At 49.7% G+C, this 16,856-nt stretch overlaps 1 protein-coding gene across 2 annotated transcripts in view; it reads left to right on the top strand.

Annotated features, from left to right (window-relative positions):
• The window catches only part of Dnaaf1 (dynein axonemal assembly factor 1), a 21,867-nt gene extending 5,083 nt beyond the window's left edge, over positions 1-16,784 (top strand). The window contains exons 4-12 of one of the 2 annotated variants that reach the window (XM_059263927.1): positions 797-1,018; positions 1,122-1,288; positions 4,507-4,628; positions 6,898-7,055; positions 11,410-11,664; positions 13,615-13,706; positions 14,753-14,812; positions 15,682-16,045; positions 16,491-16,784. In XM_059263927.1, coding sequence (XP_059119910.1) covers positions 797-1,018; positions 1,122-1,288; positions 4,507-4,628; positions 6,898-7,055; positions 11,410-11,664; positions 13,615-13,706; positions 14,753-14,812; positions 15,682-16,045; positions 16,491-16,585 — 1,535 coding nt within the window. In that variant the 3' untranslated portion in view covers positions 16,586-16,784. The remainder of the gene's footprint in view (positions 1-796; positions 1,019-1,121; positions 1,289-4,506; positions 4,629-6,897; positions 7,056-11,409; positions 11,665-13,614; positions 13,707-14,752; positions 14,813-15,681; positions 16,046-16,490) is intronic. The other variant, XM_059263928.1, reaches the window with a different exon arrangement.
• Positions 16,785-16,856: the final 72 nt, after the last annotated feature.

Below are 16,856 nucleotides of genomic sequence, written 5' to 3'. Positions count from 1 at the left end.
GGGACAAAGGGGCTTTCCCTAGTGACGGTGGAGCCATGGGACAAGAGTTGGAGGGTGGGCCAGAGTGCAGGAAAGAGACACACAGAGACAGAGACTAGCCCAGCAGGGACCCTAGAAGGCTTGGGTGTGGCCCAGCACTAGAGGACTCACTGTCCAGGTGTGAGGCCTTGGGTTCAATCAAAAAAGGGGACGGCTTTGCAAAGAAAAGCAGTTACTAGCTGCGCACGCCTTTAGTCTCAGCACTCAGGAGGCAGAGGCAGTCAGATCTCTGAGTTCCAGGACAGTGTGGAATATCCAGGACTACATAGAATGGCCTAGTCTCAAAAAAAAAAAAAAAAAAAAAAAAAAACCATCTTTTTTAAAAAAGAAAGAAAAAGAGGAAAGAGATGTGGGTGTCTTAATCTCTCAAGTGCAAGACCAAGGTGCAGCCAGATCCAATGCCTGCTTCCAAATTCACAGATGGAAGTCTCCATCTGTAACCTCAGTCTGTAGCCCAAAGTAGCCTTGAACACAAGATCCTCCTGCTGTAGCCTCCGGGGAGCTGGGGTCACTGTTGTGCTACCATGCCAAGCAGTCTCTCTCTAAAAGGGCACTGATCCCATCATGTGTGCCCCACCCTCAGGAACTCCTCACCTCCCAAAGGCCCCTTCCAACACCATCACCCTGGAGGTAATGGTCTTCTATGTGAGAATTTGCAGAGACCCAAAGTGGCAGCCTCTGCCAATAGGCAAAACCAACAGTGTCCAGGCCTCTCCCCTCTGAGCGCACAGGGTCCTCACCAGCCCCTCCCCACCAGGGTTTGACCGCATTGAGAACCTGGAAGAGTACACAGGCCTTCGCTGCCTCTGGCTGGAGTGCAATGGTATCCAGAGGATCGAGAACCTGCAGGCCCAGAGCGAGCTGCGCTGCCTCTTCCTGCAAGTGAACCTATTGCACAAGATTGAGAACCTGGAGCCACTCCAGAAGCTGGATGCCCTCAACCTGAGCAACAACTACATCAAGACCATTGAGAACCTCTGTAAGCTTGGTGGCCCTGCTCTGTACCTCATCCCGGCTGAGATTCCAGAGTGTGGGCCAGGAGCACATGCTACTGTTGCTCATTTGTGCCACCTCCCCTCCAGCCTGCCTCCCTGTCCTGAACACGCTGCAAATGGCCCACAACCGCCTGGAGACCGTGGCAGACATTCAGCACCTCAGGGAGTGTCTGCGACTCTGTGTCCTCGACCTCTCCCACAACATGCTGAATGACCCAGAGATCTTGTGTGTGCTGGAGAGCATGCCCTGTCTAGTAAGTACAGCATGCCATAGGCAGCATGCTTTGGGGTATGCTTCAGAAACATCACCCTCCCTCCTTCCCCTCCTTTCTTCCCTCCTTCCTTCCTTTTCCCTTTTTGTAGTTGTGTGACTTTTCCTTGGGAGACTTGGACAAGTATCTGGTCACCCCTAATGGGGCACTGTCAAGAGAGCAAAGAACGGATTCCACCTAAATGTTAGTAAACCCGTGAGTTTACTGGGGTTACTTACAGGAGCATGGGTGACTCAAAGCCTGCATCACTGGGAAACCCACCCACTGGTTATACTAAATGAATATATATAAGTATATGTTAAACACACACACACATTCTGTCGGTTCTGTTCCACATTGGTCTCAGAAGTGTTCTATCCAGTGCTGATCCAAGCATTACTCAGGGTTACTATTCAATCAGTCCCTTTTGAGCTGAGCATTCCTTCTCTGCTGGGTTGTTTTGTTTGTTTGTTTGTTTTGTTTTTTGTTTTTTTTTTTTCCATTCATTTGACAAGGAAACTGTGTTGATGGCTGCACATCCTGGACCTGGACTTGGAGAACTCTGCCACTTCATAAGCTCTCATGACTCTGGTATTTCCGGGCAAATGAAGATAGTTGCTCAATTCTGGTTCAGCACCGTTCTGTAAGGTGCATCACGCCAGGCCTGAAGCCTCCCTCTCTGCAAGATGGATTAGTGAGCTCTCATGCTATGTGCCCGACTGGCCTCACAATGTTCCCCATGATGCTTTGCGGGCTGTCTCGGAGGAGCCACACGTGACTGTCTCTAACCCTCTTTGCCTTCTTTGTGTGTTAAAAAAGAACCTTGATTCATATGGAAGAGCCAGACTCAGTGTTGGCTCCGTCCTCCCACCTGTCAATTGTCAGAACGGGTTGAGACCCTCACCACCTCTGACAGGGACCCTGAGGCTTGGTTTTGTTTGCATCACTGTGTAGTGTGAGGTCTGAGCTGATCCTTGCTATCATTCTTATGTATGTGTGTGTGCGCATAGGTGTGTATGCATGTACGTGCATTTATGTGGAGGCTGGAGGTCAACCTCAGCTAATTGTTCTTCACATATATCTCCTCTTATAAGGATGCCTGTCAGGCCAGTAGGGCCTATCCTAATGACCTCACTCTAACTTAGCTACCTTGTCGATGATCTTGTCTGCAAATATAGTTACATTCTAAGGTACTGAGGGGGGAAAACTGGGGCTTGGATAGGGGACATGGGACAACACAGGACACTCCAGTCTGTTACAAAAGTGGTCACTTTTTGTTGTTGTTTTTGTTTGGGGTTTTGAGCTGGGATTTGTAATGCCTTTAAATCCCCTGAATACAATGTAGCCCTTAGAATACTTTTCTGCTTCCTGCTGTGAACTTTGAAAATACGGCCAGGGCAACGAAGAAGCCATGAGACCAGAGCATGGTGTGGTGGTTTCAATAGGAACGGTCCCTTCGGGCTCATATATGTGAATGCTTGGTCATTAGGGAATGGCACTACTTGACAGGGATTAGGAGGTGTGGCCTTGTTGGAGTAGGTGTGGCCTTGTTGGAGCAAGTGTGTCACTGAGGGTGGGCTTTAGGGTTTCAAGTGCTCATACCAGGCCCAGTGTCTCTCTCCCTGCTGCCTGTGGAGCCAGATGTAGAACTCTCAGCTACCTCTCCAGCACCATGTCTGCCTGCATGCCACCATGCTTCCCACCATGATGACAATGGACCAAACCTCTGAAATTGTAAGAAAACCCCAATTAAGTGCTTTCATTTTTAAGAGTTACATGGTCATGGTGTCTCTTCACAGCCATAGAACAATGACTAAGATACATGGCAAGTTGAAAGCTAACTCATTTACATATAATATAGAAATGTTTCCTCAACAACATAAACCATTTTAGATATGAAAAGTGTCTTATGTGATCAGGCAAACAGAATGCAAAATGATTGAGTCTCATTAACCCTCTCAGCTTCCTCAGGTGGAGTCCAGAAGGTGTACATCTGGCCATGGGAGAGGGTGCTGGTATTACTAGACCAACTTTCCTTACTGTATTCTGACCCCAGGAAATCTGGGCACCTAGTAGGAAAGGCCTCTCCTGGTGGCCCATACATCCTTTCCCAGTCTGTGCCTCTTGGTGTGTTTTGTTATTGTTTGTTTGGAGACAAGATCTCCTGTAGCTAAGCCTGGCCTCCCTCAGCCATTAATTCTTATTTGTTGCCCCTGCAAATGTTTCCTTGAAATGGGTCCCAGGTAGGAAGAACCAAAAACAAATAGACTGAAGTGTGTTTCGGTGAGAGATGATGAGAAATGCAGCTAATAGAACCATTGAGGCTGGCAAGGGCTTTGGGGATGTTCTCCAGTATGGCTCCAGAAGAACCCATCCTTCCAGGAGTAGAGAGGAGGGTGGCTGAGCAGTCTGGGCCACTTCAGTGGCACAGCACAGGAGCCCTTCTTATTGTCCTGTCACTGCACCAGGATGTACAGTGACAGTGTGTGCAGGATGTCAACTGCACCGGGATGTGCAGTGACAGTGTGCGCAGGATGTCAACTGCACCGGGATGTGCATTGACAGTGTGCGCAGGATGTCAACTGCACCGAGATGTGCAGTGAAAGTGTGCGCAGGATGTCAGCTGCACCGGGATGTGCAGTGACAGTGTGCGCAGGATGTCAACTGCACCAGGATGTGGTGCTGGCATTTCATTTTGCTCAAGAAAATTGTGTTAAGTTATTCTGAGGGCACATAATGTTATCATCTTGTGTTTTAGTACACTGTGTATACTATATGTATGTTTGTGTGTGTGTGTGTGTGTGTGTGTGTGTGTGTGTGTAGTGTGTATGTGTGGTATGTGTGCAGTGTGTGTGTGTGTGTGTAGTGTGTATGTGTGTATAGTATGTATGTAGTGTGTAGTGTGTATTTGTGTGTGTGTTATTATGTGTGCAGTGTGTGTATGTAGTGTGTAGTATGTGTAATGTATATTTGTGTGTGTGTGTGTGTGTGTGTGTGTGTGTGTGTGTGTGTGTGTAGGCACAGATATGTTGGGTAGGGAATGCATGTGGAGGTCAGAGGACAACTTTCAGGAGTTGGTTCTCTCCTTCTACCATGTTAGTTCTGGGGACTGGACTCAAGCCATTGGGCTCGGCAGCCAGTGCCTTTACCCACTGAGGCCTCCCAGGGGCCCCGATGGTCTGGCTTTGATAATCAGTTTGGCCCTGCATGTTGCTTTGCAGCGTGTGCTGAACCTGATGGGAAACCCAGTGACCAAACATATCCCTAACTACCGCAGGACGGTCACTGTTCGTCTGAAGCAACTGACTTACCTGGATGACAGGCCGGTTTTCCCCAAGGACAGGTAAGAAAGGAGACCTTGGGTTGTGTGCATTTGAGTGCTTGCCAGTCAGCACACTTGGTAGACTTTCAAGTTTTCTGACTTTTAAGCATTTTCACAAACCAGTAAATACCCTCGGGACCCATTTAATGGTACCATCACTGCCTAGCACAGGAACAGGAGCACTTGCCCACAGATTGTGTGTGTGTGTGTGTGTGTGTGTGTGTGTGTGTGTGTGTGTACCATGGCACACCTGTGGAGGTCAGCTTGCACTGTGTTGGTCCTGGGACTGAACTCAGGTTATCAGACTCAGCAGCAAACTCCTTTCCCTACTGAACCATCTCGCTGGCTCTTGTCTCTATTTTGACTCTTGGGACCAATGCTTCTGTAGGCATTTGTGTGCACACACTTGTGCAGACACAGGTTAGATCACCTTAGATAGATATATAGGAATGGAATTGATGGGTCAGATGACAACCTCATGCTGGGCCTTTGAGAAGCCACCATTTCTAAAATGCCCCACCACCTTCCTTTCCTTTCAGTATTTTGAGAAGATCTGAGTTTTCTGCATCCTTGCCAAAATCTATCAATTTCACTCCTGCTGTGTGGGATGCAAAGTGGAGGCCTGTTGTGCTTGTAATCTGCACCTCCCTGGTGGCTCTTATAAGGTGGTTTTTAATTATGCACTGGTGATTTGCATCTGTTCTTTGGGAAATGTTGGCTTTGGGAAATGTGTCTCTGCTCATTTAAAACAACAGTGTACCTTTCTAAAGGAGCAGTTTTGGCTGAACTAAGCAGGAGTATAGAGTTCCCATCCCCCTCCCAGTTTCCCAGGATGAGCATCTTGCATCCTTGGGTACACTTGTTACAACTGATGAACCAAAGTTGATGTAGGATTAGTAAATAAACTCCAAAAATTTTTGAAGATTTTTTTACTTTTATTTATTTATTTATTTGTGTGTGTGTGTGTGTGTGTGTGTGTGTGTGTGTGTGTGTGTGCCGTGTGTGTGCCATGTGTGTGCCAGCTGCCTGGTGAGGCCAGAAGAGAATATGGGATCCCCTGGAGATAGAGTTACAGGCAATTGTGAGTCAACCAATGTGGCGCTGGGAACTGAATTCATGTTCTCTACACGAGCAGCAAGCACTCTTAACCACTGAACCATCTCTCCAGCTCCTTAATTTTGAAGAAATGAATGAGTTCAGCGGGCTGAAGAGATGGCTCAGTAATTAAAGTGCTTCCCTCATGAGCATGAGAATTTAAATTTGACCCCCAGAACACACATAAAAAGCTGGACACCATGGGCCGGGCGGTGGTGGCGCACGCCTTTAATCCCAGCACTCGGGAGGCAGAGCCAGGCGGATCTCTGTGAGTTCGAGGCCAGCCTGGGCTACCAAGTGAGTTCCAGGAAAAGGCGCAAAGCTACACAGAGAAACCCTGTCTCAAAAAACAAAAAACAAAAAACAAAACAAAAAAAAAAAAAAAAAAAGCTGGACACCATGGCATGCACCTGCCATCCCGGCTCTGGAGAGGTGGAGATAGGGCTACTGGACTGCACTGGCCAACACCCCAGCCTACTCGGGGGCTTCAGGTGCCAGGAGGAGGCCCTGTCTCAAAAAGAAGGTAGATAGTACCTGAAGAAGAAAGACACCCAAGGTCATACCCTGGCCTCCACACACATAATCACATGTGTGCACCTGCACACACAAGTACACAGAGGAATGAATAAATTTGGCCAGACAGCATATGTTTATAATTTTAACCTATGCAAGTTGTAAAGAGCCTGATAGAGAAATGGCTCAGGGGTTAAGATGTCATCTGTATGCTTATGGTATACATACATACACATAAAAGAAAATATGAATCTTTTTTTTTAAAGATTTATTTTTATTTTATGTGCATTGGTGTTTTGCCTGCATATGTGTCTGTGTGAAGGTGCCAGATGCCCTGGAACTGGAGTTACAGACAGGTGGGAGCTGCCATGTGGTGCTGGGAGTTGAACCTGAGTCCTCTGGAAGGGCAGGCAGAGCTTTTACCCACTAAGCCATCTCTCCAGCCCGAAAATATGAATCTTTTAAATTAGTTAATTCAGACCTATATCCTCCTCCCAGATCCTCCCCCCCCACCCCCTCCCACCCCCCGCCACTTCTCTGCTTCCCAGGGTGTCACACTTCCTAGAACTCATTATTTAGCCTAGGCTGGCCTCAAACTCATGGCATGGCAATCCTTCTGCTCAGGTGCAGACAGGCATGTGCCCATGCCCAGCTCCCAGTTCTGTCCTTTGTCCTTACCTAGGGCATGTGCAGAGGCGTGGGCACGAGGGGGTTATGCAGCTGAGAAGGAGGAGCGGCTTCAGTGGGAGAGCAGGGAACACAAGAAGATCACAGACAGCCTGGAAGCCTTGGCCATGATCAAGCGGCGGGCTGAGGAACGAAAGAAGGCCAGAGACAAAGGTACGCCCCAGACTGGAGCTGTGCAAGCTGTGGCTTGTGACCCTTTTCACATGAGCCTGGTGTACAGGTATAGAAAACATACAAAGGCCACACATTGCTGCAGATAGATCACAGATTGTCAGAACAACGCTTTGCTAGACATACAGCTTTCTCATTTAATGAGGAAAGCTGATTTGCATGCTAGTGGAATGGATGTGCTTGGTTATTTTTACATAAAGAATTAAACCTTGGGAGCTTCAGAGATGGCTCAGAAGTTAAGAGCACTGCTGCTCTTGCAGAGGACCCAGGTTTGATTCCCAGAACCCATATGGTGACACAAGCATCTGTAACTCTAGTCCCAGGGGATCTGACACCCTCTTCTGGCTCCCATGGGCTCTAGTCACCCATGGGCTCTAGGTACCCATGTAGTACACAGACATACATCAGGCAAAACACCCACACACATAAAAACAAAAGAGAACAAGCCCTTGGCCAGTGGTGGAGATGTCGGGTGTAGAGCATCTGCAGGCGTTTACAGTTGATTGACACTGTGGTTCCATAGGTGACAGTGTTGAAGCCCTGAGAGGACATAGCATGAAAGGACAGAGCATGCTTAGGACTGCTTCAAAAACTGTGGGAAATTCTGTCTTAACCCCAAGCCAAAATTCATCTGGAGTTTTTTGAAGCATGAATCCTAATTAGTCTTAACAATAAAAACCCAGAGTCAGGGTGATACCTGAAAGATCAGAGAAAGATCAGAGCCACAGTCACTCCTTACCTCTATGAAATCTCAGACTGAAAGGAGGGGATCTTGTCTCTACAAATCCTTATATTCCTGTCTCCACCTCCCTAATGCTGAGATCAAAGGCTTGTGGTGGTATTGTGCTCCCTGAAATACTGTGCACGCTAACAAACTTATCTGGGGTCAGAGAACAGAACAGCCACAATATTAAACATAGAGGATAGGCAGTGGTAGCACACACCTTTAATCCTAGCATTCCAGAGGCAGAGATCTACCTGGTCTCTGTGTGTTCAAGGATACAGCCAAGCATGGTGACTCACACCTTTAATCCCAGAAAGTGAGCCTTTAATCCCAGGGAGTGATGGCAGAAAGCAGAAAGATATATAAGGCGTGAAGACCAGAAACTAGAAGCATTTGGCTGGTTAAGCTTTTAGGTTTTGAGCGGCACAGTTCAGCTGAGAGCCATTTGGATATGAGGACACAGAGGCTTCCAGTCTGAGGAAACAAGATCAGCTGAGGAATTGGCGAGGTGAGGTGGCTGTGGCTTGTTCTGCTCCTCTGATCTTCCAGCATTCACCCCAATACCTGGCCTCAGGTTTGATCTTATTAATAAGAACTTTTTTTTTTTTTTTTTTTTTTTTTTTTTTTTTTTTGGTTTTTCGAGACAGGGTTTCTCTGTGTAGCTTTGCGCCTTTCCTAGAACTCACTTGGTAGTCCAGGCTGGCCTCGAACTCACAGAGATCCGCCTGGCTCTGCCTCCCGAGTGCTGGGATTAAAGGCATGCGCCACCACCGCCCGGCTAATAAGAACTTTTTTTAAGATTCCTGCTATAACGGCTTGAGATCCCAAGTGCTGGGATCAAAGGCGTGTGCCACCACTGCCTGGCTCTGTTTCTCTTTTAGACCGGTTCAATCTCAAGTAGCCTAGGGTGGCCTTGAACTCCTGATCTTCCTGCTTCCTCCTCCCAAGTACTGAGATTAAAGGTGTGTGCCACCACCACCTGGCCTCTATGGTTAACTAGCTCTGCCCTTTTAATTTTTAATTGTGTGTGTGTGTGTGTGTGTGTGTGTGTGTGTGTGTGTGTGTGTGTGTGTGTATTCGTATAGGCACAGGTATGTTGGGCAGGAACAGGGCCTTTCACAAAGTCCTGGTTGCTTCCTGAGGCAAGGGCTTGTCAGCAGCTGTCAGCCTGTGTGACCCTGGGGTCACACTCAAATGACCTTCATCAGCAAGACTACCTTCCAGTCAACCTAATAGCACATCCCTGTAATCCCAGCTCAGCCTAGAGGCCAAGGCAGGAGGAACGTGTGAAGCCAGCAAGGCCCTGACAAAACAGAAAAGAAAGACTCAACTATTTTCTTCCCTTACATTATAACAAATTTACTGTTCTGGAATCTAGTGGGCCAGCCTTGTGTGTGGTGGCATGTGCATCCTGTATTTCACTGTGCATGCATATATATGTTTTCATATAAAATGCTATGTCAGGGTGTTCTGTTCTGCCACCCTTGGCAGCTTGTCTTGTGGTTTTGGTGGCTAGTGGCAGAGCTGCCTGACACTGGGCTCAGTGGACCTGAGTGCTCTCTAACTGTTGGAAGTGGCTCTGGAACACCTGGCTACCCAACTCACTGCCTAGAAGAAAGTTGGGCCCAGAGATGCCCTCCTTCCAGCACCCCATGTCCTGTGTATCCTAGACCAAGCAGGCAGGGCTGCCGACAAACAAAGTCCAGCCTTGGGATGCGAGCGAGCGAGGGGAGAGAATGATAGCCTGGGAGCCAACTGGTCAGAGTCAGACAGACATGAGCTGGGGGCTAGTTAAATTGCATGATCCCAGCCTAGAGATCCTAGCAGAGGAGTGTTAATTCCCTGGACGATGTTGCCTGGGTCTCCCTGTTCTGTCTCTACAAACCACGTGACATTACCTGTAAAGACATTTTTAATACTATTTTTATGACTGTGTACTACACCTAACATAGCAACTATTCTCACTTAAAAAAATTACTTGTGTGTGTGTGTGTGTGGGTGCCCACAGAGGCCAGAAGTGGGCTTCAGATTTCCTGGAGTCTGGTGTGGGTGCTGAGATCTGAATGCTGGTCCTCTAGTAAAGCTGAAGCAGTAAGCGTTCTTAACTGCGGAGCCGTCTCTCCAGCCTCCTCTCTCCTAGTTCCTTCATGGGAGAAGCTATCAGCGATGAGCTTGTACTGGGCTAACATTTATTTTTTCCTTTTTTGGAGGGGAATGGAATCCAGGGCCTTGTATATGTGAGGCAAGTGTTCTACCACTGAATAAATAACACCAGACTTTTAAAAATAAATAAATAAATAAATAAAATGCTACTACATTACCTCCCACCTGCCTTTGAGATATAATACCCTGTAGAGAGAGGTGGCTCAGCAGTTAAGAGCAGTGGCTGATGATCTAGAAGACCTAGGTTCTATTCCCAGACCGTCCAGTGTCTGATCATGCCAGGATTAAAAAAAAAAAAAAGAGAGAGAGATAATACCGTAAATATTTTCCACAGATACTTTCTTATAGATTTTTTTTTAAACCAATTTTTATTTTGGAATTTTCATGCTTTCAGAAAAGCCGAGGAATCATAAACACAAAGGCTATATTGTTTGTGCTTATTTGGAATGGATGGAGTTTTAAATTTTACACACACATCTTAGCACATGCATTTCTCTGAAATGTTTGAGTGGATTGATTGATTGGGTCCCTATGTAATCCAGACTGGCCTCAATGTGAAGCCCTCTTATCTCTGCTTTCCCAGTGCTGGGATCACTGGTGTGGTCACTGTTACTTTGCTATTTCTGTGAAGAGACACCATGACCATGTCAACTTATAAAATAAGGCATTTAATTGGAGGCTTACCTACAGTTTCAGAGGGTGAGACCATGACCATCATGATGGCGATCATGGCGGCGGGCAAGCAAACCTGGTGCTGGAGAATTAACTGAAAGCTTACATCTGATCCACAAGCATGAGGCAGAGAGAGGAGAGGGGAGAGAGGGGAGGGGAGGGGAGAGGGGAGAGAGAGAGAGACAAGAGCATGAACTGGAACAATGGGACTTTCGAAACCTCAAAGCCCACCCCCAGTAGCACACCTCCTCCAACAAGGTCACATCTAATTCTTTCCAAGTTCCACCAACTGGGGACCGAGCATTCAAACATGGACCTATGGGGGCCATTCTCCTCGAAACCACCACAGTCACCATGCCTGGCCTCTCCTGAACTGTTTGAAAATAAAGGTAGACCCCAAATCCTTGCCTGCCATGTCCTCGGGGGCCGATGTTGTGCTCTCTCCATGGCAGAGTGCTGCCCACTGAGCTGTGAGCAGAGTAACCCCTTATTGGAGACATTCATCTGCCTTTAGTTGCCATATGAACACTCCCTCCGCACACCTATTTTTTTTTTTTAAAGACAGTCTCACGTAACCCTGCCTGGCCTCCAACTTGCTATACAGCTGAGGATGACCTTGAACTCTGATACTCAGGTGTGCAAACCATGCCTGCCTAATGCTTTGATGAACTGTGCCCCTGACAACTCCCTGCACCCAGTCCCTCAAGTTCATGGACATACAGGTGCTCTTGTCCTCTCAGGCAGCTCCAAGTTCAGCTCTGGACTTTACTTCTCTAGGGGAGACACCCCTGCCAGACAGTGAGGAGAGTAGCTCCACCAGGCCAGAGGCTCAGGAAAAGCCGCCCCTGGGAGAAACGCAGCAGAAGATAGAATTGTTTGTGAAGGAGAGCTTCAAGGCCAAAGACGAACTGTTCCCAGAGAAGCCAGGGGGAGAAGAGGAGCTGGCTGTGGTGGCGGACAGGACAATGGAAGAGCCAGACCTGTCTGGGAGTCTGGCTCAGTCCCAGACACCCTTGGTGGCCACTGCTGAAGGTAAGGCAGCCAAGATAATAGAGGGCAGCCTCTGACCCTGTGCACAGCTGTGACCTCTGACCCTGCATAGCTATGACCTCTAACCCTGCATAGCTATGGCCTCTGACCCTGCACACAGCTATGGCCTCTGACCCTGGGCACAGCTATGGCCATGACCTCTGTCCCTACACAGCTGCTGCCTCCACCTTTCTACACCAAATAGAAATCAAGACAGCCCCTCACAGTCACACCCACAGGCCAGTCTGATCTAGGCAGTCCTTCACTGGAGGCTTTCCTCTCAGATGACTCTAGGGCCCAGAGTCTAGGCTGTCTACTGATAGGTAACCCCAGACTTCCCCAGGATGCCACAGGGACCTCCTCGGAACATTTTGTCCATAAGGCCATGGACACAACGTTCAGAGCCCCCAACCTGACAAGTCTGACGTCTGGCCCAGGAAGTAGGCCCTGCTGCATGGAGAATCCTGGGAGTGCTGCTGTTGTCATGAAAGGATTAGGTGTCAGGGCTTCAGGAATTACCTTGCAAGTGGAGAGGCCCGGGCAGGGCAGGACCTTGGCAACCCACCCAGCCGGACCTTATTCCGTCTCTTGAATCCATGCTGCCCACCCCCGAAGGTTTAAATTAAGAACAGTCACCTGTCTTTGTTCTGCAACATCTTTAAAATGCCCCTTGTATCCAAGTCCTTTATAGGATGTGTGGGCTTGGTGGGAGTGGGGGCGGGAATACCCTGGCCTGCTCCCAGGACCTTAGGGTCAGGGGTTCCAGTGTGGGGGCTCGGGTATCCCAGGCTCAGGAGAGGCAGGAAATAGAGGACAGAGAGCAGGGCACGCAGGAGGCATTCAGAGGCAAGTCCAGAGAAGAGCAGGAGGCAGGGAGCGCAGGGATACCATGCCATGCATCAGGAGAGGCAGGAAGTAGAGGACCAGGGGTGGGGAGAAGAGCCCCAGTGGCTATCCAGAGGGACGCAGGAAGCAGGGTCTTCGGCATGGTATCGGAAAGCCACAGGCACCAAGAGAAACCTGCTCTTGGTGCCCTGCCCTGCTCATCGGCTATGCATATGGCTCTCCTGGCTTTGATGGGACCCTGTGCCAGGATGTCTGTCTGGGGACATGCCTTACTTTATTGCTTATGGAACAAGGGAAGGCTGCTGTGTCTGGCTCAGGGTAGGATTGTCAGACCCGTGACCTGTCTGTTCTGAGCTTCTGGGAAATTTTTCTGTTTAGCAAGGGTCTGCTGTGGCTTTCCACACATGGGTGTGCTGCGGCTGGCATTTGAAGGTAAGGGGCTTCTGAGTTCAGCATGTAGGGCTGTGTCACCACCTCGACTACAAATGTCATACACGGATCTGCGGGTCAGGATGGACTTCCTGGCTTAGCCACTCCTCTCCTGTGCCCTGGTGCTCAGCCCACATGGAGGGGACAGTGAGTGAACAGACCACACAAGGACAGGGCTTAGGAACTTGGCAAGGAGGGCCTGGCAGAGGAGGACCTATAGTGTTTCCACCCATCCAGGCAGCCTTGCTGTGGTAAATGGCACAGGTCCCTGGCCCTGGAGAGCAGGTGGCCATGTACTTGATGGACAGGCAGGGCAGGCTGGCGGAGAGGCCTCCACCAGGGCTAGGCTGCAAGGTTGGCCTCTCTGGGCTTTGGAAGCAGCTATTGTCCCGAGCACGTCCCTTTCTTGCTGGGCAGTCAGGCTGTCTACTCCTAGCTTGGCTGCTTCTGTAGACTCACCTCCTGTCACAGCAGGGCCAGCTTCTTCCTGTCTTTCCTCGGCGGGAGGTGGAGGTGCAGCCCTGTCCTCAGTAGAGGACTCCTGCAGCTTCCATCATGGTGGCTGTCCAGCCACACCCAGGAAGGTCTGCCCTTCCACCTTAACCTCCAGCTTGTCGTCCCAGCCTTTGTGTCTGACATCAGTGCTGGGCTTAGTAACTTCTCACTGCTGTTCCTCAGAGTCCACGTCCTCAGTGGCAGCTACTGACGGGGCCAGAACCGAAGACACAGAGGCCATTGCCCTGGAGACCAAGGAGAGGCTTTTCATCGACGTGAGCAGGGGGCTGGTCAAGCTGAGGGTGGGGTGACACCTTTGTGGTCCTCACTGTCTATCAGAAGTTCCCCAGGGAGCAGGTACAGCACAGACACCCAGGCAAACCCCCAAGTCCACCCTACTCATATTCAGGTTTGGGGGCCTGGTCCATTTACCTCCCCAGGCTGTGAAAGCCACACTAGAGTTTCCAGGGATATTATAGTGCAAAGTGGTTCTGTGGTCACCTCAGCTCTGGAGTCATATATCACTGAAGCCTGCTGGACCTCACACCCATAGTCTGGCAGGTGGCTCCAGCCACCTCATTGGCTGGTCCCTACTCTGGCTTCCTGCTGGTTCACCATGGTGTGATTGTCCAGTGTCCCTCCCAGCAAAGGTTGTTAGAGCTGTGTCACCCACCCTCCCCAAAGCTCCTCCCATTTAGATGACTGTATAATGTATTTTTTGCCTGCAAGGCATGAGAAATCACAGTGTCCCGTTGTCCCAACGACTGTAATTCAGGGGGCATGCAAACCCATGTGAGCTGGGGCTCACTCTGTCTGCTTAAGGCCTAAGCTTTGCATTCAAAAACTGACCATACAGGACACCGTGAGGATGTAGCTCAGTCCTTACTCTGAGGCTGCCTTACTTGAGGCATGGTATGTACTAAGTATTCTTAGATATGTAGTATGATCATCTCAATATTATGGAGTAGGAACTGGAGAAACAGAGAGGTTAAGCAGCTTGCTCAAGGCCACACATCTAGGAAATGGTGGTGTGGTTTTCTGGTTTTCAGGAGGTACTTGAGGCTCAGACTGATGTATAAGAGGTACTTTTGAGTTCGAGTTCCCCATGACACAACCAAGTGAAGAAGCTGTGACAGTCTTCCCATTGGTTAGGTGGCCGGACTTGAAGTGGCAGTGTGGCTTCGAGCATGCCAAAGTCTTCGGGTGGGCATGGGTGGGAGTTACTGAGGGCCTTGGTGATGGTTCCCTTAGGACATCTTGTCTCCTGTTGATATCTCTTCCATTGTGTCTCTGGGTGATATGTGGTCACTGGCTCTTTCAGGACCTGCCTGACTTGGAAGATGTTGATGGCATGGACATGTCAATGGAAGACCAGACAAAGGTCAGCACGCTCTTCCCTATACCCCAGAATGGCCTCAAACTTGTGGCAGCCCTCCACCTGCCTTGGCCTCCCACGTACTGGAATTACAAGCATGTACCATGCCTAGTTCTTTTGCTTTTGAGACAGGGTCTCACGGTGCAGCCCATGGCTGGTCTGAAACTTGCTGTAGACCAGGCAGCCTTGAACTCAGAGATCCACCTATCTCTACCTCCTGAGTACTGGGTTTACAGGAGTGTACCACCATGCCTGTCCCTTAGAGGCCATTTCCTTCTCATGAAAGTGAACTGCCCTTCTGAGCACAGTGACCATGTTTCCCTCACTGAGGAAACAGCCACTCTCTGGCCCCTCTGAGAGCTTATTCAGCCACTTGGGCTTTCTGCTGCATGTTCTATTGGTGGCTGCATGAAATGAACTGGGGTGTTGCCTTATACTGTGTTCCTATGCAAAGCTCCCCAACTCATCTACTAAAGCTATACCTAGTGGGAAGGCACCTGACTCTCCACCCCAGGCATAACCAGGAGCCAGCAAGCCACTATATCAGCTCCTGTCCCTAGAAGAGGCTTTGGAAGGAACCTTTGCACGAGGTCTCACATCCAAACAGGTACACAGGCCACTACACTGTGGGAACTGGGGTCCAGGAACAAAGTCCTGAAGAGTTGCTGGGCTATGGGGTGTGGCAGAGGCTAGAATCCAGACACTGGTAGGGTGTGGTATAGGGGAGCTATGTGGATGGAGAGTAAGCATGGAGAAACTGCTGGTCCAAGTGTCCATCCCGAGGCCCTGTACCAGCCTGCTTTCTCCCTACCCCTGCACGTTTTCCTGTATTGTGACCATGGGAAAATCAGACACAGTTCACTCTCTCTCACCAGGAAACGGGCATCCCGAAAATCCAGGTGGTTTCCAGCTTGAGTGATGACAGTGACCCTGAACTGAATGACTCTTCTCTCCCCATGCTTGAGCACACTCCCACAGGCTCCATAAGTGTCCTCTCAAACATATTTGCAGTCTGCAAGGACTCCTCAAAGGCAGCCAGGGTGCCTCTCGCAGACATATGTAAGCCAACAGCAACAACAGAAGTGGAAACCCAAGGTCAAGTCTTGAGCACCACCCCTCCACGACCCCTCATCCAGGAGCTGGAAGAGGATGGGAGGGGGGAGAATGAACCAAACCAATCACTCCCTGCCCAGTCCAGAGAAGATGGAGACAGCCAGCTGCCTGAAGCCACCCCACTAGGTAACACTCCAGAGGCTACTGTAGGGAGGCGAACCACAGAGAGGGGGGAGCAGATGGGGGGTTCTGCCCCATTCATAGGTGACCACTTGGCTGTGGTGTGTCACCTGGCCCTGTGGTTCCAGGTCAGAGGCTTTGAGGAGGGGAGGGGACCACAGACACTAGGGCTAAGTGACAAAAGCATTGGTGTTAGTCAGTGAAGGCACAGCAGCTTAAATCACAGGCCTGCTGCTGTGTGCAGGCGGGCAGGGCAGTCTGGGCAGCCAGGCAGTACAAACCGAAGACTAGCCCAGGGTTGGATGTGCATTTTAGGTGAGTACTCGCCCCATGTTCCTCTTGCCCAGCAGTAAGGGGCATATCTGAAGGACTCTGTGGCTGGCCTGGACCAGTGCTCAGCAAGAAGGGCAGCTCTACCCAAGTACTGACTTGTTCTCTCCTGACTCTTTAGGAGACAGAGCTGAGAATGAAGCACAGTCTTCGTTGGACCTGGGGGAGCCCAGCCCCAGGGCAAGCCTGGAAGATATTGAATTTGGCTTGGACTGAACCCCAAGGCAGTCTACACTGTTAGGCTAGCAGTGGTGAGGTGGACACAGGGCACTCTTTCCTGTGTACCACGGCTGGTACACTTTGGGACCCTGCACAGCATGTGCTCTGCAGCCACATCTGTGTGCCTTGTACCCAATGCATCAGTTTCCCTGGTTACAGACCCCAGGATTACATAAATACGTTAAGACCCAAACAAGTCAGCATGTTACTGGGCTGCAGTCAGGTTCCATTAGGATGAGACCAGAGACTCCACCCCACCCCACTACAC

Source organism: Peromyscus eremicus, chromosome 5 (genome assembly GCF_949786415.1).
Source record: "Peromyscus eremicus chromosome 5, PerEre_H2_v1, whole genome shotgun sequence".
Classification (NCBI taxonomy): Eukaryota; Metazoa; Chordata; class Mammalia; order Rodentia; family Cricetidae; genus Peromyscus; species Peromyscus eremicus.
Note: the sequence above shows the minus strand (reverse complement) of the source record. Positions and strands in the feature narration are given on the sequence as shown.